The 24,800-nt window shown below is 44.3% G+C and overlaps 1 protein-coding gene across 25 annotated transcripts in view; it reads left to right on the top strand.

Moving 5' to 3' along the window:
- The window catches only part of ADGRL2 (adhesion G protein-coupled receptor L2), a 223,147-nt gene that overhangs the window by 136,750 nt on the left and 61,597 nt on the right, over positions 1 to 24,800 (top strand). For all 25 annotated transcript variants that reach the window (XR_015308306.1, XM_086954265.1, XM_086954279.1 and 22 more), the window contains exons 6-8: positions 8,481 to 8,777; positions 21,231 to 21,334; positions 22,858 to 23,043. Coding sequence is in view for 24 of the 25 variants with exons in the window: in XM_086954265.1 (XP_086810391.1) it covers positions 8,481 to 8,777; positions 21,231 to 21,334; positions 22,858 to 23,043 (587 nt within the window). In the remaining variant the exon portion in view is untranslated. The remainder of the gene's footprint in view (positions 1 to 8,480; positions 8,778 to 21,230; positions 21,335 to 22,857; positions 23,044 to 24,800) is intronic.

Below are 24,800 nucleotides of genomic sequence, written 5' to 3' on the forward strand. Positions count from 1 at the left end.
AGTACTCTCAACTTAATTCTCCGACTCCTGCATTGTTCTCCATGAGGATATTCTTGTGCGGATGTTTGCCTGGAGCAGTATTGTGGGTCTCTGGTATTGTGTGTACAGGTTCATGGCAAACCATGGCAGTCTGTAGCTTCACATGGGAATGCCGACTTATTTTTCAATGTCAGATAGCTGTCAAGCACTTTCATACTGAAGAGCACTCTTAGGACTGCAATAGCCTAAGTGATACACGAATTACCTGAAATGCCATCCAAGTTCTAGTACTAATTGCAGCATTGTTAATGCAGCTTTTAGTGATTAAGTACACCGTAATTAGTAGCGGGTGTCTTGGGATGTATGGAGTGAAATTTCTAATCAGCCCCTCCCTGCTCCTTCTTGGTACTGTCGGTTTCCACACCTCCTAATGCTTGATCCAGCAGCAGCTAATAGGCTCTTATGTAAAAGACTGATGTTTCTGGCAAATCATAACTGGTGAAGCGACATCACTATCAAAAGACAATTATCTTTTATATCTAACATATATTTATACAATTCTAACTGTAAGCACCGGGGGAAGGAAAGGTGCTTTAGAACCCCCAGGGTAGCCAGGATCACGTTTATAAGGTAATCGTTTAATGTTGATGTCACAATCGAGATAGTTATTTGTGGGTAGCACCAAACCTTTGGTTAAGAAAGAGCAGATTTCTTTTCTGCATCAACTCCTTGGAGACCCTATTTTTAAGTGTTTTTTTCTAGAATGCGTCTCGTGCCATAAAAAGATTATCTGTTTAGTTAAAAGGAAAAAGTGTGCTTTGCATGCAGATGTACAAAAAGAGCATGCACATACATAACAACATCAGAATGCAATTGCACCCTTTATAATGAACCGAACGGGCAGCTACTGTCAGACCAGGGTGCATGTGGATCTTTCACTTCAAAAGAAGCCTTAGTGAGTAGGTAGTCATTTCTGGAGCAAACAGGTGCTGTAAGACCATTCCTGGACGTTCTGATTTTTATTAAGAATGCCATATCCTTGAATCAAGTTGGCCAAATTACGTGGTTAATTTTACAGAATTTTATATGTGGGTGTATGTCAATTCTTTTCAGGTTCATACATTTAATATATTCTAACCTTAAATATCCGTTTGAGAGGCTATACAGATATAGATAGTCCTCTTTTCACAGTTATATTGACAATATGTGAACCGTATTAACATTTCAAGTATTTTGTTGCCCTTTCAATTTGAATTATGAGGAGCTCCTCACTGCTATCTCATGAATCGAACCTGTCAATTACATTGGATATTACTGTGATTTCCCCAACGTTATGTTTAAATTTTTGTTTTAAATCTCTGGTATAACGTGTCTCAACTTGAATCTAACTATTTTAAATTGCTGATTTTAGATTTCTAGATTATGGTTCTTTTCCTCTTATGCAGTTTCTGTGTTTTTTTGTTTTTGTTTTGTTTTATGGAGACTGATTTGGTCTTGTATTCCATGTGCTTTAATTTTGCATTACAGACCTTTTTTGTTATGTATGTTCTTTGTGTGACAAAAGCTTAAAGCTTGTGTAATGTTGGCTGTTGTCTGGCAGGTGGCGACAGCAGGTGACAGGTGTTGACGTAGCTGCTTAAGAATCTAGAACAAGTGCGAAGATGTTAGATTTTCGCTTCTACCGTTTTTTTAAAGGTTTTTCTTGAATTGTTCCCAACTTCATTCTGCACACTACCTGAGAGTGATGGGTAAACGAAGCGTGAAATGTGGCGGTGCAAGCCATAGGTCATGGGCCTGTGAGACTAATGAATTGTATTGCAGAATAGTGTCTTGCATGGCAGATCAGAGCATTGCAGAGTAGGAATCCTGGGACGTCATTGCAAACACTCACAACCTAAGCGGTCACTCTGGTTGCATTCCCAATTAGAGTATGTTTCTATAATATGCCCTGCATCCAAATATTAAAGGTTTGTGAGTTTTTATCACTCTTTTCTTTTCTAATTGGCGTTCAAGTAAGAGTTTTAGACTGTAAGTTTATTTTAAAATAAGTCCAAGACAATTTGAAAAGTAACAGTGGAATTTTTTATTTAAAAAAAATTCAGATGCCAAAATAGTCTGATGCACTTTTGAGTACGTACATTAAGGAAACCAAATTTCGCTTTGTATGAGGGCTGTGTCGTCTTAAATGCAAACATGTAAATCTAGGAGACATGTTTTTGTGGTGCCTGGTGGTAAACAGGACTCAATGTTAACCCTACAGCAAAATTGATTACATTGGAATTCTAAATACCTAGAATTGATGACAGTGAATTGATTTTGCATTCAGTACAAGATCATTCCATCCTAAATAATAAGCAACCTTAAACGATAAATTGAATAACAAAAAGTACAAACTACATTGAATCTGGTTAAAAAAATTATCCTAATAGGTAATTAAATTCTAAATGAATTAGTAATTGACCATCAGTCCTCTAATTACCCAGAAAAGGCAGTTCTGGCATAATGTTACATAGTTGCCATTCTCATTGCATGCCTATCCAGACGGTCCTTCTATATTTAGTTCTAATTTTTCCTATGTCTGGCACCCTTGTTTCAACAGGTCAATGTTTGTCAGTGGGGGCCAGAATGGTGTCTGGTGACTGGAGGTTGGATCTCTAGGAAAGGAAAGGGTGGTCTCGGAAATAGGACATTATGTACTAGCAAAATGAGTTATTTGCAGGGGATATGTATGCAAGGGAAAATTATAACTAATGCTTGTCCTGTATAGCATGAGTAGAGAAGCCTTGGCTGGTCTATTTGCAGTGGATCATCTTGAGAAAATTTCCCATATTCTTCCTATCCAAAGATGCAGGAGAAGATGGAAGAAAGATCTGGTTATCACTGCATATTTTAAAGATTTTGTTCCATCACTTTACTGATGGACTATATGTAGGCCTGCAAAATCCTAGTGGGCGTTACACCTCACAAGAAACTGGATTGGACTCCTCTTTGGGGCCCCCTACTAAGGAAAATGCCACTTTTGCTAGGGGGCACACTGAGTAGAAGGGGTGTTAAAACTGCAGTTGCCTTCAGGGAAAAAGAGGCTAATGTGCTTACTGAAGTTTTGCTGCCTGGCTGTGTAACCCATACGTTTTGGGTTTGGTGCTTACCTTTTTGATGTGCACACCTTTGAAATGTATGCACCACGTATTGTGGTTACTTTGGCATGGCCTGCAGGTGCTGTCAACGCAGCCATCGCTGCCATCTTTTTTCCAGACCAGCTGGTGCTTCATACTCTGTCATCATTGCTGCAAAAGGTAGAACCTCATTTTCATGTGGGACAGTTCAACCCCTGATTTCTTTTGTCTGCCCCATCCCTCTGGAGAGAAGCTACATAGGGTGAACTCTAGGAAAGGCTTAGCGTTTATGTCCGTAAAATTAAAGAGCACTTAATGTATCTTCAATATTTTGTTGAGTTCTCGGGTACCAAGTGGGAAAAGGCAGTTCACAACAGACCTTCTGCAGATGGGTTATTCTCTACATACAAATGTGACACACCTCGGCCAGAAAGGGACCTCTTTATGTCATTCTCTTCTAAGAGAGTTTAGTCTGCCACTATTGCCTTAGCTAGGGGTTTCCCGGTGATGATACCAAGTGGCTAAATGGGCTTCTGTCCACACCTTCACCATGCATTACTGGTTTTACTGTCTGGCCCACAGGGAGGACCATGTTTGCCTCTTGCTCCTTCAATTTTTACGGGTGTGAACACTACTCCACCTACCCTATAGCTGTAGGAAAATGCTGCTTTGGTATATATTCCAAAGGCACAGAGTTTGAGGCTAAATGTTTCAATCAGAAGAACAATGTACTTACCTTTGGTAAAAGCCTTTGTAGTAGATATTCTTTTCCTATAGATACTTCACTGACCAGCCCTCATTTCAGCATAGTGGACTTCTAAGTATTATTAATGTTCCAATTTAGATTCTGCTCACTATTGTGTTTCTCAATATGTAACCTATGCTCCCTGTCCAATGGACTCATAATGCTTCATTGTAAACTGGCTTAGAAGTGACTACAATGTGCTGCTTCGCACCGTCCCTTTCAGAGGCGGTATAAAGCCAACACCTAGTCTGAAGGCACTACCTATAATTACTCCAGAACAGTTGCTAACATTTTTGTTTCCACTCTGGCACTTTAGGGAATTCAAAACTATTCTGCAGTTAGAGTATCCACCAGAAAGAGCATTTCTGAAGTTGCTCGGTAGGGGTCCTTAGGAATTATACTCAAAGAATTTAGGGGCATATTACAAAGCAATAGCGATAATTATCGCTATTGCTTGGTTAGACACACAAATTTACAGCTGAGCTGCGGCGATTTTTATCGCAAATAAACCTTGGTATTACCAAGGTTTATCGCAAATGCAATAAAAATCGGCCGCAATGCATGAATATCGCTGAAAAGTCAGCGATATTCATGCATTACCGAGCTAATGCTCTTAGCCATTTTATCCAGCTCCCATTGGATAACATGGCTAAGAACTGCTCAGGGCAGGTGTTAGCTTTTGGAGATATTCGCGCTTAGCGCGAATATCTCCAAAAGTTGGTAATAGGAGATAGCGATGTTAGCGACTGTTTCCAGTCGCTAACATCTTGGCACGCCCACTTTGCATGTCATTAGTGATCAATATCATTGACATGCAAAGTGGGGCCCAAGATGGTCGCTATCTCCTACTAGCTGTCGCTAACTGGTGTTAGCGACAGGTAGGTAATAGGGAGATAATTTTATCTCCGCTTTCTTGGCTTTTAAAGCCAAAAAAGCGGAAATAAACCCCCTTGATAATATGCCCCTTAGTTTTATATCACACCTAAGGTGTCATTACTCAACGATCTGCTTTTCACTGTTTACATTGTTTCACATGTAGTCCTTGCAAGGAAGCAAAAGTTTAATTGATCCTCAATATTCATAGATATACAGATTTTACAATTTACATCTTGCCCCTCTACCTGGGAACATCCACTGAACGACCAACCTGCCTCAGGCTGAGGGGGATACTTACTCATTGGACAGTGACTGCATCCTCGCAGCTTTCAACAGAACTATCTGCTGCTGATGGTGCGAGGAGCAAATTTCTTCCTTGGTCGTTTCCTGGAGTTAATGGTGTTGATCTATGAAGAGAAGACAGTGTTCTGATGGTCTTATGTCTTAATGACATCAGGAATGAAAACAATCCCTGTGTAAACAAACCTAGTAAAGGCCTTGTCCTGTAATTTGTCTAGTTTTCACATGAAATGTAACAACCTAGGCAATTCATAAAATCAGTGATATTATGTAATGCTGATTTGACTATTTTTGTAGTTGATTAACTATACTTGAGAATCAACTTTTTATTGGCGTTTTTTTACCTTTTATGTTAATAAAACCTAAGTCACTGATTTTATGCTTTATAGTATTTTTCTCTCCTTTGTCACTCCTTTCATGAGCACTAAGTACTGAATTGCCTAGGTTGTTACATTTCATGTGTTTTTTATCCCTGACCTAGGAATTATCATATCCATGTATTCAGGGGGGTCCTTGTTACCTATAAATAATTTGTCTAGTTTTCTACACCTGTCACCACATCTTAATTTTAACTACACAATCACTATTTCTATGCATCTCCTACCACCCCATCACCCATCGGAGAGGAATCTAGAACTGCCCCTGGCTGGAGAATCTTTCGCCTACTACCCCTGAGGCTTCACCCAAGTGTTAGTATTTTATTTTACATTACTGTCTCTCTAGTGAGCCTCACATTAGCTAGAAACCTCAGATGTGCAAATGCTTCTCTTTGGCAGAATTCATGTCTCCAGTGCACCTTCTCCCTCTAATTATTATAGCCTGTGTGCTGATGCCTAAAAGGACTGGAGATTGGTGGTAGAACATTTGGGGGCCCTTTCCTCTGTCCTCCTGGCTGGAAGAACTCTTTTCGCTTGCCCCCCCTCCTCCCCCCCACACCCTTAAGGCTTTTTCTATTTGTAAGGCATTGAGCACTGGTGATATGCGCAGAAAGCCAATAGATGACAAAAGTGTATGGGTTTGGCTAGATCTTCAAAATTGTGGTGCTAGAGTAATTCCTTAACAAACATTTTAGCAAAGTTGAACAGATAATAATTTGGGTGACTAAAGATTTTTGTGCCTTCGATATATTTGGTGGCACCCTAACATCTATATGGATCTAGTTTTTGGGCTCGCCATCAGAGCTGGATGTATTTATTTTCACATCATGCCAAGGGGGGGGGAAGGGCAATGTTTTGAGTTATTGTGTAGCTTGGTAGGCGTTTTTGGGGGGTGGGGTTTGTTTCTTTCATGTTTAGTTTGACGTGTTTGTATGTAGATTAGTGGCCACCACGACTGAACTGGAGGACGTCTGCAAAGACTAGAAGGGAAGGCATGTGGCAATTCTGTATCTGTTTTCATATCTTTTCCTGTTCTGGACGTTTTTGATGTTCATATAAATAAAGATTACATTCCAAAAAAAAGCCTATTCTTAACCCCACTAAAAGGGTGGTCTTAGTGAAATAACATCAAGACGTTTCCAAGTTCTCAAATTCTTTTGTTGACTCCTTGGGTCCTTGGCCAAAAAAATAAGGCAAGCATGGACTATAATGAATGGTCTTTATGGATTTATATCCTCCCGTAAGACCTCAAAATAAGACAGCAACAAAGAGGTTACAATAACGTAGGCATTTCTATCACCCATTCTTTGCTTTTATTTTTCTGTGGTGAATGGGTTTGTGTCTTCACAGCTAATTTTTTAGCTTACTTAATTACTTTATATTAATGACTCCAGAAAGAAAATGTTTTAAATTCCAAGAATACAAAATGCAGGGACCCTTGCCGTTAATAAAAGTAAAGAAGTTTGATTATGCTTGGCCAATCACAGTTGGTTGACACTGGCTACCATTGAGACGGCGGATGGCAGACTTGAAGGTATTGGACCCATTGGAAAAATTCATTACACACCATCCTAACCCAGCAGTCCCCATCCAAGTGTCAGAAGATTGTTTCATAGCCCAAACGTGCTCATATTTAGCGGAAAATCTGACCACTTTTTCATCAGTCATAAAATACTCAAGCTGGCAATTCACCATGGAAGACTAGTTCAAATTCAGAAGACTCAAAGCTTTTTTGCTTATTAAAAACATTCTCATTTAATTTTAACTTCAACATTTTATTTAACCCCTTCCATGCTGGGCCGTTTCCGCCGCTGTGCGGTAAACAAAAGAACAGGGCGGGGCCGTGACGAACCCCAGCCGTCATCAGCACACGAGCGCCGCAGAGCGTGACGGCTGGGGTTCGTCACCAGCATGGAAGGGGTTAATGTTTGTGTATCGAGAAGCCATTAAGAAAACGTGCTATAACAAATAAACAGACGTTGGTTCTGTGCGCTTAAACGTTAGAAAACTACTTTACCGCCTAATATCCTAAGTAGAGGAGTGCGTTGTTGAAAGGTGCTTGAATAAAGGCGCATGCTAGGTGGGCTCTCCGCTATAGAATGCAATTACAAAAATGTCAATAGTTCGATTTGTCAGACGTAGTCAATTTTCTACTTCACTTTCAATACAATAAAGTAGAATGCAAGTTGTTCAACAGGGGCAGGCATTTTTATCTATAATGGAAAAGCTTAACTCAATCGCGTACTGTTATTTCGTGGTGTAGGGCGGTCCCGATTGAGAGATGCCAGGTGTTTTGTTTTGTGCTAGAGAATGTGATGTTTGTATTTCAATGGCTTTTTTTTTTCTTGCGAGCACATTCCATGCTGATACGTAGAATCCATGTTTAAGCTCACAAATTCTAGATGTGTGCAAAATGTTCACACAGGTCGGTTTTAAAAACTGTGTCGCACATGATTAATAATGATAATGCCTGCGTTTGTGAAACGCACAGCTTCCTCAGGTGAGGTGTCCCGTCCCGCCACTGGGGGCCATCTGGAAGATTAAGCAAGCTATTGCCCAGATTCACAAGGTGCTGGGCTAACCTGCCGCCAGCACCGGGGATCGAACCGTGAGTCCCTATGTGCTGGAGTCTGTTGCCCGGCCGCTGCACCACACCTCTTCCCAAGAATACCAATTGGGCAGTGCTCCTTAACCGCATCGCTGCGGCGGCTTTTCCCGCTGTGTGCGGCGTTTTTTAAAATACCGCGTTACAGTACGAGCTCAGCTTGTCATCAGCATACGAGCGCCGTAGCTGATGACGAGCTCAGCTCGTCATCAGCATCGTAGGGGTTAAGTTGCAAGATGCATTATCTGCTTTCTATGCTAATGCCCCATGAGATTACAATCATTTTTAATATGATGAAGGTCCTTGAAGTTCAAAGTTTGCTCCTACTTAGATCCTTTGGCTTCACAAGTGATCAAGCAGAATCTCAAAGCAGCTGGATAACATTTGATAGACCCAATCATGTCTCTTTAAATGCATGATAGAAATGATACTTAAATGCAACTTATTTTTCGACTTACTAAATTTGTTTAATCTATCCACAGAACCTACCACTGCTGTCTCGACCACTTCCTCAGTGGAAATACTGAAAACCACTGTAACAACTACCAGCACAACCACACAGGCCACTACGATAAGTACAACGCTAGCTGGAGGAATTAAAGTAGGAAGCAAAGGACCAAAGCCACCACCCGTAGTCTCTACAACAAAAATGCCCATAGTGACCAGCTTTTTTCCTTTACCTGAGAGATTTTGCGACGCCAAGGAAGAGAGGGGAATCAGCTGGCCTCAGACACAGAGAGGAATCATTGCTGAACGTCCGTGCCCCAGAGGCACTCGTGGTAATTACTACATTTCCTTATTTAAATATTTTGATCACCTGTCTCGTGGTAAACCTCAATCGCTCATGTCGGCTCTGTCTCGCAAACTGCCTTTATTCATCAGTAATAACAGGATGTTTTTGAAGAATGTGAAATGTACCATATTTTTTGGTAGGGGTGTGGCTTACACATTATTGGGTAGATGTGTGATTAGCAAAACATATTTCAACGGTCTAATTCATGTCACATATTTGTCTGTAGAGGACATATTTGTATTTTTCTCTGGCCTCAGAATTTGAACCTGGACACAGCGTCTAATAATGGTACATAGTGATCATGCATGGACCGCTTTAACTCATATTGCATAGCTTGTGTTGGGTTTATTACTTTCTTTGCTTCCATAAGCTTCATTCTTTAAAATGCAGTGGGTTGGCCCTAGGTGCGTTCAGGTGAGAGAGCTGCTCTGGGAAAACTGTATGACATTGCAATTTCATTGACTGTGATTTAAACTGTTGATTCACTAAATGTAATGAATTACAAGAATGTGTAAAACGGATTTTAAGTGGGGAATCCTGCCTGTGTTGAGGGATTGTATTTTTAGCCGTTTTTGAATCACAAGGCAAGACAGTCTGCGCCCATTTGTGCACGACCAGGGGCCAGGAACGCTGCCCAAATCTGGCCTGACCGATACTACAATGAAGCTATTTTGCCCCCCCCCTCCCCTGAGTCACTGTGTGCCCCTCCTGCAGGGTGGATAACATAGACAAAAACAAGGAGGTATGTGCACAGTGTGACTATGAATTAAAGGATCACATAAGTCGGTACAAAACTAGAAAATCCGCACAATTGCAAAAGTAATTATGGAAGATGGGTTTGATTAATAGCTGTTTCCTTCCAAGGCATGCAACCCAGATGAAGATATTTTTAGAAGAACAACATTTGGATGTGCTGTTTATTAAGGAAATGTGGCTTAATGATAGTTCCATGCCTGACAATCGCCCTTCATGCAGGATCCTGAATACACAAACATGATCGTACAGGAAACGTAGGGGGCGGGATTGTTATCATACTAAAAGCGTAGTTTAGCTGTATCACCACTCCTATCTAACTACCAGAGTGTGAAGGTTTCCAAGCTGCAGCGTACCAAGGGGGGAAGTTAGCTTAAAGAATTCGGAGGGGCGAGCTGCGTGCCTGACGCTGTAATGGAGTTGCTTGACCTCCCCGCTGAGGACTATTTAGGCGACCGAGAAAAGCTGAGCTTGCTGACGTTTCTGCGGCCTGTGAAGAGTGCAGAATGTTGCAAGGCCAGTGGGGTGGGCCGTCTGGAAATGTAGAGGACTCCGGGCAGCTGCCAGGCAGTCGAACCTAGGGAGACAAAATGGCGGCCGCAAGCAGATACTAGCGGTGGTAACCGACAGAGGGGCAGCATCGCGGGGGGACTGTCCCCATCCCAGCGATCCTGTTTGTGGTGCAGCGTGTGTCCAATCTCCCTTGCCATGGGGACAGCGAGAGTGCAATTGCTGCTAATGACCACAGCCGATGCTCGTTGAGTCCCGTGAGCAGCGTGGGGGAATCCGCTGGGGCAGCTCCACTAATTACTGGGAGCTGTACACCTCAACTGATGATCATCAGGGCATCCACTACGCGCACATACACAGGGGCAGTGATTCTTGTGGCTTCCAAGGGACTCTCGGCTCTAAAAGACCCTGCGCCTGACCCTAAGAAGGCGCCCCGCACTCGAGTCCGCAGCAGAATGAAAGAGGGGCGATAACGGCTTGGTGGCTCCCTGCACCAACTGGCTTTGCGCCCCTCCCCCCATGCAATGCTGGGGCCCTGGAAGTGTGGAGACCGCGAACAGTGAAGGCGTGCAGTCTGGGAGATGCTGCTGGTGCTAGGGCGCACAGAGAGAACGACTGCTCGGACTCACTAGCAACTAGCGAATGGCGTGTGCATTGGAAGGCTCAAAGAGACACGCAGTCGGGTGCAAAAAAACAGTAGGCTGAGGTGCTGCAAGACTGTGGGGATTGCACCTGGAAGCTGCCGACTGGAAGAAGAGTTCTTGATGGGAACTACCAGGGCAATATTGATGCCCTGGTGTTGTGCTGACCGCGAGTGGTGTATGAGTGCAGACTGGAGCTCTACTGCTGGACTTGGGGCATACGAATTGAGGGGCCACCTGCATACTTTTTGTATGATGTGTCGCGTGTATTTAACAAGGACCCCCTGAAGGTTCGGATACAATAGTTCCTAGGCCAGGGAAATAAACTGTATGACAAAAAACAACCTAGGCAACCCACACTAAACAATGCAATGTACTTAAGGACAAATGGCTACAATTACTTAGGAAAATATGTCTTTTTATTTTAAATCTTGTAAAAACACAGCATATGAAATAAATGAAAAGGAAAACATTAAACATCAATAAAATCATGTATCATACAATGGAATTAAGAAGTCCATACATTTGTGACTTGAGTAGCCACACAAGCTCTAAAAAGAGATACATTTAAAAAGGTATATTAGTTATACATCCTTTAAAATATGTAAACAAAAACATATATCATTCTATGTCCTAACATTGTAGCCACTAGGTCTTGTCTCTAATTCATGGTGTTTATATATCTTTTCATACTTTTTGTATGAAGCCCGGTGAAGCTACTTCGCTAGCTATGGGGGAGATTGACTTTGGGCTCCCTCCTTTGACTATCACCTACCCAGCCGGACTTCGGGCTAACGCGCCTGCGTCTCTCCTGACCTTACCTTACCCCTCCCCCTCCCTCCAACCCTCCCCCTCTCCGCTCCTACTCTTTCCAGCTTCTGTCCTCTGCCCTCACATGCCCTTACCCTTTGTCCCCACCCTGTTTTTCTGTGAACCTCTTCCCTCGCCACTTGAGACTGATCTGTTTTGTCTGATGCCCGATGGAGCTACCTGGTTTAGCTATAGGGGAGATGAGCCGTGGATTCCCTCCTTGGTCGTCACCTACCCAGTCGTTCTTTAGACAGACTTCCTTTCGTCTCTACGGTTGTCTCTTCCCTTATCCTCACTTTCCCTCCTCCCCTACGCCCCACTACTTTCTCTCTCCTTTCTCTCCTCCCCTAATTGTATTGCTGATTGTTTGATATAATGTTTACTTGTTGATCTTTTTCTGGTATATTGTTGAACCACATTGTTGCACTTCCTTTCGTCTCTCCTGTCGTGTCCTACTGCATCCTCCCTCTATTAATGTCTCTCCCTCCCTCCTCTCTGTGTATTGAGACTGAACTATTTTGTCTGATGCCCGATGCAGCTACTTGGTTTAGCTATATGGGGAATGGGCCGTGGATTCCCTCCTTGGTCGTCACCTACCCAGTCGTTCTTTAGACAGACTTCCTTCCGTCTCTACGGTTGTCTCTTCCCTTATCCTCACTCTCCCTCCTCCCCTACGCCCCACTACTTTCTCTCTCCTTTCTCTCCTCCCCTAATTGTATTGCTGATTGTTTGATATAATGTTTACTTGTTGATCTTTTTCTGGTATATTGTTGAACCACATTGTTGCACTTCCTTTTGTCTCTCCTGTCGTGTCCTACCGCATCCTCCCTCTATTAATGTCTCTCCCTCCCTCCTCTCTGTGTATTGAGACTGAACTATTTTGTCTGATGCCCGATGGAGCTACTTAGTTTAGCTATAGGGGGAATGGGCCGTGGATTCCCTCCTTGGTCGTCACCTACCCAGTTGGTCTTTAGGCAGACTTCTTTTTGTCTCTCCTTATTGTCTCTTCCCTAGCTCCTATCATCTCTCCCCTTGCCTGCTACTCTGCCTACCCCCCTGTCCTTTGTGCCCTTTGACTAAGCACTCCTTCTCCCCCTGTTGGGGAAAGATCCAATATTTATACTCTGGAGTCTCAGCGAACCCGCTGAGTGAGTCCACTGCGCCAAGTGAGCCATGCACACTTGAGGTATGGTATGGCACCCCTTGCCAAAGCACTCCCTCTCCCCTTATTGGGGAAGGATCCAGTATGTAGGCCTTGGAGTCTCAGAGACCCCTCTGAGAGAGTCCACTGCGTAAAGGGAGCCTCTCGCAATAGAGATAGGGAAGGGATACCACTTCCCCTGGGATCACAGCTTACTGGACTTTGCCTTGACTCGTCTACCGGTTTGTGGCCCCATCACCCTTCCCCCTCCTCTCCCCATGCTGTCTTTCACCCTCCCTTCCTCTTTTCCGCCTTCAATATTTGTCTACTTCCCCTGCTTCAACCCCCCTCCCCTGAATCTCTCACCTTGCCTGCTTTTCCTCTTACGTTTTTGTGCTTATTGTTTATCTCGACCTTCCAAGTAACTATGTTGCCATGCTCTAAGAACTGTGTAACCTTTGTAACAATGTAACCTGTAACTATGATCTGATGCTCATGTAAAGCGCTCTGATACCGCCGGATCTAGCCAGCGCTATATAAAACTAAAAAATAAAAATAAAAAACTCTAACCTACATGCACCTTTTCGGGAGTTCTAATTTACAGGCCCCCAGGTTCAAGCATAACATTTGTGGAGGCTTACCAGACACGTAAGCTAGTCTAGCTGTGAGGAAATCTCAAATCACTATCCTGGGAGATCTATATATACACTTTGGTGCACTTAATACACCTTCTATGAACAGACTGTTGCAGGATCTGGAATCAGTGCAGTTAACACGTATTTGCACCTACACATGAGAAAGGGCACATACTTGACCTAATATTTTCCAACGATCCGAAGATTCAAGTTTCCGTACCATGGCCTGATCATTACTATATTCCTTTCACGTTACCTAAAGCATGTAGTCAGACGTATTCTAAGGCCTTGTCTAATCCAACAAGGTATTTGTCAAACCTTTTCCTTGAAGAATGGATCAAATCTCTGGAGGACTCTACTCAAAATCTAAAGGGCAATTTAGATGAGCTGTACTTGTAATTCACATAACTGGGTTGACCATCACTAGATGAGTGCATCCAAAAAATGGGAACAAAACCTAAAACAAATACTAAAATAGCCCCTTCGTTTAATAACTCATCAAACCTCCCTGAGGAAAGACTGTAAAACTAGAGAGGAAAAGCAGGAAGTATTATGAACCATCTTTAAAAACCGAAAACAAAACGACCATTATGCTCTACCATAATGAAAACAAGAAAGCTCTGGTCAAATTTTATGAGTAAATGATTAATGCGGCCTCAAATTCCCCCAAGGAATTATTACAGGTCGTCCAAGCACTGACCATAGCACACCAGGGTAAAACCCTTCTGCAATCCAAGAAAGATGCAACGAGATAGTGGCCTTCTTCCCCAATTTTTTTTTTTAGATATCTACGATTCGTTTCAGGGTAATACAGAGCTAGACCCTAGCTGCACAGAGGAGATCAGGGAGACTCTGGCTTCTTCAGTTTTAAAATAAATGTTTTCCTCTGCATTACAAAGATGCTATACACGTCCTCATGAGTGAAACTAAATGAGGATTCTCATTAGCCCCAACGAGATGGGGGCAGAAGATCATTTACACATCTGATGCCAAAGCTCTGGAATGACCTGCCCTTTGGAATGAGATTGCTGGAAGAGGAACTCTCATTCAGGAAAAACCTCTGGACATGGTTGTTCCCCCAGTAACCTCATTTCAGTATGGTTACCCAGTTTAGTAATCTCTAGTCGCGCGGGGAAGCCCTCGGGCAGCCAAAAGCTTTATAATCCTAAACATAAACGGAGCTCTCATTGGGGTAATTGCATGATTTCTTTTTTTGTTGTTTTTAATATTAGATAGTTTTGCAGCGCGAATCTTTCTGGATTCACTATGCTGTGCATTATTCCGCGGTCTAGTGGTTGGGTCCGGAATCGTAGGCTTTTCTTTGTTTTTTTTTTGTTTTTTTTCGTAGCCCAGGTGGGCGTCGACGTCCCACCTTTTGGTGTTCTTCCGGTGACGTCGGAATACTTCCTGCGGAAGCTCCCACCCTTGGGCGCCATCTTCAGATTCTTTTTTCCGTCGTTGGGTCTGGATCGTTCCCGAGAGGGCTCCAGAGATTTGGAGAAAAGAGAAGCCAAAAGCCAAGTTTTTGGGAAGAAAAGAGTTGTGAAGACTAAGTGAGACCACATCAGTGAAGGGTACGATGAAGAAAGAGGATCTTCGAAGAACTTTGACGTCCAGAAGAGAATGAGCAATCAGGGGGCCCCCTGAATGCAAGAGATGGACAACACACCATTCAAATTCTGCCGGCACTGCCACCACAAGTACGTGCAGAAAGAACAACATCCAGTCTGCAACCTCTGCCTGCGGTCGACCACGAAAACAGGGACTGCAAAGCCTGCTCTGCCTTTACCTCGAAGATCCTTCGAGTGAGAGAGGCAAAGAAGAGCTAACTTCGCCATGCAGGGCAAGGGCCAGTCACCGTCCCTTCGAGACCTGGGACTCTCGACCGACGAGGAGTAATATGTCGCCGAAGAAGACGAAGGCTACACGGTCATAGAGACCGATAATACGAAGACTCCAGAAAAGGTTGGAGACTCAATGCCCCAAAAAGGCCCAAAAGACTCTCGACAGTCTGCCCAAGACTCTCGAAAAAACGAGGGCAAGGCCCCGAAAGCGCCGACCCCGAAAGCTCCGGCGTCCGCGGCAACACCCAGGGCCAGCTGATCCTCACAGAAGGACTCCCAGGCGCCAAAGGGCGTTGACCAGCCAAGGTCGTCGAAAAACGTCCACGAAAAGGAACGCTCAACGCCGAAGACTTCTTCGATGTCGACGAAGGACACAAGACCAGTCTCAACGCCACCAAACCAGACAAAGAGACTGGTACAACCAATCGATGCCGAACAGGTGGCCGAGATGGAAAGAAAGAAGAGAAGACTCGAGGCGGAGATGGAGAACATCTTGCAGCGAAAGAAAGACTTTGACAAAAGGATGAAAGCGTATACAGTTTTGTCGAAGCTAAAGCCATCGGTGGTTGAATTTGTCGAGGAAGAAGAAGAGTTCAAGGTCGAGGCACCGCCGGAAAGCCAGGAAGATCTGGAATATCGGGAAGATGACTCTCCCTACTACGAGGAGGAGGAAGATGGCGACCAGAGGACCTTTCAGGGCTCGACATACTCGGACACACAGGACCTAGAGTGGCAGGACCTCGAAGCCGAGAGTCCAGAAGAGGGAGTGGATACATATCCGGCGAGGCCCTCGCCGCCTGACGGCATTGGACTTTACAATGAAGTCATCAAGAACGCAACATCAGCGTTCAGAGTAAAACTCGAAGAGGAACAGTCTAAGGCGGATTTCCTTGTGGAAACATTGCTCCCAATACAAACTAGGAGCCAGTTCCTGCCAATGCTCGAAAGCATCAACGGACAAGTCGGAGAGGCCTTCAAAGAACCTGCGACTTGTAAACCCGTCACACCCAGGACGGAGAAGAAGTACAAGCACTCCCCCTAAGGACCCACCCTACATCCATGGAACGGTCACTGCAAACTCCATCATTGCGGCAACTGCAAGGAAAAGGGCCAATGTCCCGACAACTTCAGGACCACCTCCAGACAAGGAGAGCAGAAGGATGGACCTGACAGGGAGAAGGATCAAGAGGAATGCCGCAGCGCACTGCCGCATGGCCAATTCCAACGCCCTGCTGAACAGGCACCAATACCAGATCCTGGACGAACTGGGCCAGTTAGCCAAACACCTCCCTCAAGAATACCAGCAAAGAGCTACGCACCTGGTAGAGGAAGAGAAGAACTTGGCGAATTCATGCCTAAAAACAGCACTGGACAGTGCAGGCACAGCCAGCAGACTTATGTGGCTGGGCATCACGGAAAGGAGACAAGCCTGGCTCAGAATATCCGGTTTTAAACCAGAGGTGCAACACAACACCCTGAACACCCCGTTCAACGGTGAGACACTGTTTGGAGCACCAGTGGATGAAAAGCTCACCCAGTTGAAAAAGGACAACTACACCGCAAGATCCATGGGGGCCTTGCAATTCAGGGGAGATAAGAGAGGAACCCCGTCACGGAGACCAAACTGGAGAGGGGGAAACCAGCCGGGAACGACGCACCAGACTTTCCACCAGATCACCAGGGCGACACCCAGACGCAACAAGGCCAGCAAAAACAACACTGGCAATACCAACAGAGGGGCCAGTCCTTTCGCGGGAAGGGGAATGAACGTGGAAACAGAAGAGGTGGACAACAACCCACCTCCAAGTGACTCTGCCACACTACCAGTGCACACCCTTTCAAAAACTCCACAGATGGAGCACAGACAACAAAGAGGGGTGGCTCGGACTAAACCTCCAAGAGCAAGTAACACCGGTGGGAGGAGTGGAAGAAAATAACTACAGACACATGGATTCTCAACACCATACAGTACGGATACTGCATAGAGTTGGAAAGAGCACCACCACACAAAAAAACAAAAAGAAGAGCACTAGCAAAGAAGGAACTAGAGCTACTATAAAGGGAAGCACAAGACCTCCTGCAGAAGGAGGCTATCAAGCTTGTCCCTCCCATAGAGATGAACAAGGGGGTGTACTCTACGTACCTCCTGGTACCAAAGGTAGACGAAACAATGAGACCCATCCTGGACCTAAGGTTCCTCAAGAAATACATTAAAAACCCCAAAATTCAAAATAACGTCCCTGCAAGAGGTCCTTCCACAGATACAAGGCAAGGACTTCATGATCACTATAGACCTCAAAGATGCCTACCTGTACATCTCAATGAACGTGCGGCACAAACATCTGCTAAGATTTGTCATCAACACTGATCACTATCAATTCACGGCACTGGCATTCGGACTGAAATCAGCACCACGGGTATTCACAAAGTGCCTTGCAGCAGTCGCGGCACACTTAGGGAGGGAAGGGATCCACGTATACCCTTACCTGGACGGCAGGCTGCTAACAATGGCAAGGTCATACAAGACACGCAAACGGCACGCACAGCGAATGACAGACACGATGATGGCCCTGGGTTTCTCCATCGAATGGGGAAAATCCTCAATGAACCCAGAACAAGTAAAAAGTTTCCTGGGTGCACAGATCAACACTGTACAGGAGAAGGTGTTCCCCAGCGAGAAGAGAACGCTGGCACTGTTGAAGGAGCCACACCTCTACCAGAAGGGGCGTGCTCTGACAGTGAGGACGGCGAGCAAGATGATGGGCATAATGGCCTCATGCATACACATAGTGCCAAATGTACGACTCCACATGAGACCACTCCAGGAGTGGCTACAGGACCAATGACCACAAGCTACAGGTTGTTGGGAGGACCTAGTGGTTGTAAGGCACGTAGTGCACAAGGAGATATCATGGTGGAACAAAGGAAACATAACAAAAGGGAAGCCTCTAACACCACCAACACCAACTGTGACCATCACCACAGACTCATCCCATAAGGGATGGGGAGCACACATGAAAAAACTCAGGGTGAGGGGTCTGTGGACACCAACGGATGCAGTCAAACACATCAATTACCTGGAACTAAAAACCGTTTTCCTTGCACTAAAGGCATTCCAGACGAAGCTGTACAACCAAACAATGTTGATCTAGACAGAAAACACAACAGCGATGTTCTACATAAACAAGCAGGGAGGAACACAATCGGCCCGCTGTCAGAACTAGCGCAGGAAATATGGAGATGGTTCATCTCACTAAAAATAGACCTACTGGTGATTCATCTGCCCGGGAAGGACAACGTGGAAGCGGACTGGCTCAGCAGACAGACATCGGCTTCACACGAATGGGAGCTCAATGCCCAAGAGACAAGGAGACTGTTCGACAGGTGGGGTACACCATCGATAGACCTATTTGCAACATGCCAGAATGCAAAATGCCAGCACTTCGCATCCAGGCAACAAGGGGAAGGGTCACTAGGGAATGCCCTATGGATAAGCTGGTCAAAGACATTTGCTTACGCTTTTCCGCCGATCCCCCTGATACACAAGGTACTCAGCAAGTGCAGGACGAGCAACATGACCCTGATACTGGTGGCACCACAGTGGGCCAGACAGAACTGATACTCGCAGATTATGGAGATGACAGAGTGCACCACACAGATTTGGGAGAAGGGAAGACCTACTCTTCATGCAAAACGGAGAGGTGTTGCATCCAGAGCTGGGAAGTCTCAGCCTGGCAGCCTGGCTCCTGAGGACATAGAGGTCGCACACCTTAAATTACCTGAGCGCACCCTGAAGGTACTTCGAGAGGCAAGAAGACCTAGCACGCGGAAGTGCTACGTGGCCAAATGGAAGAGGTTCACACTATGGTGCAGAAAGGAAAAACTGCACAACAAGATGACAAGAGACTCACAGTGCTAAAATACCTCACGCACCTGCTCGAGGCTAATCTGAGCTCATCCTCGCTAAGGGTACACCTGGCAGCCATAGTAGCTTACACTAGAGGAGAGACAGGGAAAAGCTTTTTTACTTCACAGATTGTAAAAAGATTCTTGGAAGGTGCAAAGCGGATCGCACCGCCAAAGAGGTTACCAGCACCAGCGTGGAACCTCAACCTAGTACTGACGGAACTCATGAATGCACCCTTTGAACCGATCCATAAGGCCTCCCTACAAATGCAGACTTTGAAAACAGCTTTCCTGGTGGCAATCACCTCGCTACGCAGGGTGAGCGAGCTACAATCGTTAACGCTACAAGAACCCTACATACAAATTCACAACGATAGGGTGGTGATGAGAACGGACCCACACTTTATACCAAAGGTGGTGTCTAAGTTCCACATCAGCCAAACTATTCAAATACCTAGTTTCTTCCAGAAACCAACGACAAACGCAGAAAGAGCACTGCACACTCTGGACGCCAGACGTGCAGTCATGCACTACATAGAGAGAACTAAGAATCACAGAAAAACAAAACAATTTTTTGTGTCATTCGCAGACAGTTTCATGGGAAAAGCAGTTACCAAGGGTACAATTGCACGATGGATCGCACAAGCAATTTAATTCTGCCACAAACAAGCTGGGCAAGAACTAGCAGAGGGGCCGCGGGCCCATTCGACCAGGAAAAAGGGAGCACTAGCCTTCCTGGCTAACACTCCCATTCAGGACATATGCCTGGCGGCAACATGGGCCTCGGTGCACACGTTCACAAAACACTACTGTGTGCACATACAAATAAACAAAGAAGCACAAGTAGGACAGAAAGTGCTTCAACACATATTCAAAACTCAAAGCTCCTCTTCCACCCAGCCGCCACAATTATAACAAACCGCTACAAAGTCTATGCACAGCATAGTGAATCCAGAAAGATTCACGCTGCAAAAGGAATAGTTTCTTACCTGTCTGTCGTTTTGCAGCTTGAAGATCTTTCTGGATTCACTAGCGAACCCACCCACCTCCACCAGAAAGATGAGACTGGAGAAAGAGGTGGAAAAAACGGGGTAAAGACTTAAACGGACTTTTGAAGAAAAAAGCGGTGAAACAAAATATTGAAACATTGCCGTACTATTCGGAAACAGAACACAAACGGGGAAAAAAAGAATCCGAAGATGATGCCCAAGGGTGGGAGCTTCTGCAGGAAGCATGCCGACGTCACCGGAAGGACACCAAAAGGTGGGACGTCGATACCCACCTGGGCTACGGAAAAAAAAGAAAAGAAAAGACTACGATTCCGGACCCAACCACTAGACAGCCGAATAACGCACAGCATAGTGAATCCAGAAAGATCTTCAAGCTGCAAAACTACACCGACAGGTAAGAAACTATTTGTTACGGCTATGTCGCATCTTGATAAATTGTGTGTATAGTATGAAGTATATTTACAGTGCTCTAAGTATAACATGAATCGTTCACCAATTACATTTTTCCATAAAATATATCCCAAAAAAATTACAAATTAATTTCTGGGAATAAGAAAATTGTTTTTTAGGAGTGAATAATTTGCAGGCACTGCAAAAAACAATGGCCCCTATCAGGGAACCATTTATGGCCCTGGGAACTGCCACACCCCAGGTGCCTGAGGTGCCCACCATTGGGACATAGTATGCTGTCGCTTGGCGGAGATTTTGACAGCTCCCGCAAGAGAAAGCAGACAGTAAGTCTGCTCCAAGCCAGCAGGAGTAGTAAAACTCTCTTGTGGTGTTGGAGAGAGTAGTTTCACTGATCACTGACTGGGTTCCTCACCCGGTGGCGCGACATTGCTGACATCGCTCCCTGGCCACATGAAAATAGTGGAAGTACAGATATGTATGTATATAGATATGCACATGTATGTATATGTAAGTGTGTATATAATACAGTACAAATTACCTTCCGTTCTGTACGTGGTGCCTGTGTTCCTTTGTAATTTGGAGGGAAGAGGTGTGGCTGTAAGATGTTCAGATAACATAAGCATTGAGTATGGCCACTTGGTCGTTGTATATATTTTTTAATGTTTTGTTTCCCAACTGTGTAGTGCAATTAAAACATGCACATGTAAATGAAAATATTGATAGTTTCTAGCGTCGCTGACGAGCCTAATTTCACTTTTGGTTCCCACGTTTATTTCAGGCACCGCTTCTTATCTCTGCATGATTTCCACTGGAACATGGAATTCTAGAGGCCCTGATCTTAGTAATTGCACCTCACACTGGGTAAATCAGCTGGCACAGAAGGTTAGTTGAACATTAATGACTTTATGAAGATTGCACAAAGTACCTATTAAGATTGTATGAAATGTTGCTTTTTCGTGTGCGTTAAAAGAATATGTGCACAGCTGTTAAGCTCCGCTCAGTTCAGTTTAACGAGTTGTTTCGTAGTGAGTGTCATCCATCCTATGTGCTCTTGGTGTTCACCTCACTTCGTTTAGGAAATCTTCGTGGTGACTCTGCTGCATACAGTCATGTAACAATGTATTCCCAGTTTGTCTAAAAGGAGGACTGAGTTTGGCTTACTGCATTTTTATTTATTGATCTCATTTTTGCCGTGCTTTGCATTGTTGTACCTTTTCCGGATCGAGTCCGAGTTAAGTGAACAGTTTTTTTGTTAAAGTAATATTGGTGGACTTTATCTAAACGCCTGCCAGTGGGGAGAGCCTTTTTAAGGTAACATTGAAAACAAGAATATCACCACATCTGTCATGTTCAAATTAAAAGATGTGTGGTCCGCTTTTGATGTCAGTCAGACTCTGCAATCAGGAAATAAGTGAGCTGATTTTTGAATGTGCCCCTCTGTTATCCGATCGTGTGACTGGGGCACGCGCCTATGAATAATACTTTGCAAGATAGTTATGCTGAATGCGTGAAACTTGTTAAGTAGTCTTAGCTTTACATTTTTTCAATCATATCCAGTATAAATGTAACACTACTTGGTACTCTGTCACAGCATGTGGATTTATAACACATTCTCGTTGCAAACGGGAGGGGAGTGAGCATTTACATATATCTAAAATTGTGTTTGTGTAATTAAAACCGTGCCTTAAAAAAAAAGCAGCGCTGAAAGTGAGAATTTGTTAGCAATAGATTTTTTTTCCAATCCCGCCACAATACCTAATTTTTTGATATGGGTAATTAATGCCAACGTTGGGGGCACGAACAAAATGGCACATAAAGAATCAATCCACGAAGTTCAAACTGCAATTGAGAAAATAAACTATACCATTTTGTAAATGTTACTGCAGCCCTTGGTAGCAACACTAGCTGAAGTGAATGCCAATTACCACATGTCAATGATGTCTGCTTCAGGCACTTGTACTTTGCAAAAAGCATTGTATTTATCAAAATTTCAGAATATTTCTATTTAAGGAAATGGAGCATGGACATTTTCTAGATCCCCTTTATTAAACCAAACTAACACACAAGTCAAGTTGTAATATTAAAGTTTGTTGCAAAGAGCGGAATTGTATTTATTTTTTTGATTTAACCCCTTGCCCCCGGCTGGAATTCCGCTCCTGTGCGGCACATTCCGATCGCGGGCGTGGTCATGACGGCTGGGAGACGTCATAAGCACACGAGCACTGTGTGCCATGACGGCTCCCAGCCGTCATGAGCATCGAATTGCTTTTGTGCAGAGCATAACTGATTCTGTCCACTAGAGTATACTATGTCTTTGGCTCGACAGAGGACTTGACATGCATGCATGCACCTTGGTAGCCTCAACACAGCAAGTATTGAAACTTGGATTCTTTTTTCATTTTTAGATCCGAAGTGGGGAAAATGCTGCTAGCCTTGCCAACGAACTGGCTAAGCACACCAAAGGCCCTGTGTTTGCAGGCGATGTAAGTTCTTCTGTGAGATTAATGGAACAACTGGTGGACATTCTAGATGCACAGCTGCAAGAACTAAAGCCAATTGAGCGAGATTCTGTTGGGCGGAGTTACAACAAGGTAGCTGTAGTTCTCTTTCTGTAAAAAAAAAAATCTTTAATCTGGTCTTGCTGAGATAGTTAATATATTTCAATGTGTACAACCATGTAAATACCTTGTGTAATGGTAATATTTGCCTGCCTCTTATTGTGTGTGAGAAAGTCTTGACATCAGCTCACCTATCTGCAGTCTCAGGCGTTTGGGCAGAGCAGTAATGGAGGCAACTAAAGAACTAACCCCAAGTACCTCAGGCTTGAGAAGAAACATGGTGGGTATCCATGGACCGGATAGTGATTTTAGCCAAGGCTCCTAACTCTCAAAAGCACACCTGAAGGGCCACTTGTACAGTTTTTGCTAGTACGAAAATTAAAACCGTAAATAGTTAAGGACTTGATCTGAGGCAGGCAAAAGACCAGAGTGGTAGAGAACTCCAAGGGTGTCAAATGAGTTGAAAAATGAACCGCAGGAGGTGCACATGTGTTGCAGAGTTAAGCATCGTGCTGCAAGAGTAGGTGTTTTTAGTAAAACTTATGGGGAACACCATGGAGTGGCCCGAATGGCCTATCCTGGATGAGAGCGTTACCGCCATTTTCTGACCAGCAAAAGAGACAAGATGATGGACGGAATGTTACACATTGACAAAACATTCACCCCCAGTCACAGCCCTGGGTTTAATCCATCGTTATTTTGCTCACCACCCCACCCCAGTTCAGACATAACCATATGCAAATCAGGCTTGACCCTATGCCTCATGGGAATAGTCCAGCCCGAACTGCCAAGCCATGTCTTCCCTGGACCGGAATAAAGCATCCTAGGACCGGTTTCTGGCTATCAGCTGTCATCAGCCAGGATAGCTTGACTCCTTGAGGCTTGCTCTTGATCGAACTAGTCTTAATCAGCATTGTGTTATTACAAAATGGACTACGAAGAAATGTCCTCTCTGCAGCTTAAGTTTTTTTGCCAGTGCACCGCTTGAAAGAGCATTGCTAGGAAACGTAAAAGGCAGTGTATCGTTTAACCTATTTATTTCTGCCTGGTTGTAGCAAATCATTTTATGACATTTGAACTGCTAAGATGAGTAAACTAAAATGTGCCATCCCTGTACCACAGTTTGTGTTGTATTGAGCTTGTATCCGAATTGGCTACCGGAGCTGGCCCAATCAGCTTTCCAATGTAACCTCTTATTCTGCCTACTGTTTGAGCCTGCTTAGAAAGTGGCTAGTGGCTAGAGATATGTAAGACATGGTAACGATAAAGCCCCACTGGAGATGCCAGAGGCTTCGCTAAACAATTGTGCACACTATAATAGCAGCAAAGCGATGCATAGCCTTCCTGAAAGAAGCGAACATTGGTCAAGTTTCTGACATAAGAGGTACGGAAACAATCTATAAGATCTACCTGTCTCGCCTCTCCTACACCATTATCATGCACCTAAATCTCAGACTAAATCACAGTTCTCCAATTAAAACGGACCACAGATGATCCTTATGCACGTGAATCCGATGTCCAAACCTACGCCTGGTAAGTTATACTGCACAGTCATCCATTTGGATAGAAACATAAAAGTATGGCATATCAAAGGACTACTTGGTTACAGTCTGCCTTAGATACCCCTTTGAACCATGTGAAAGGAAACCTCTAGATGGCTAACAGCACTTCAGGACTATACCCATGTCACTATTGTAATAGGCATCTTTGCGCTAAAGAAGTGGGGCAAAAGAGGAGTTTGGGATATGTCAGTAAATGGTCAGAAGAAATTGATGCATGCTATGGCAAGC

The sequence above is a fragment of the Lissotriton vulgaris genome, chromosome 1_1 (assembly GCF_964263255.1).
Source record: "Lissotriton vulgaris chromosome 1_1, aLisVul1.2, whole genome shotgun sequence".
Taxonomy (NCBI): domain Eukaryota; kingdom Metazoa; phylum Chordata; class Amphibia; order Caudata; family Salamandridae; genus Lissotriton; species Lissotriton vulgaris.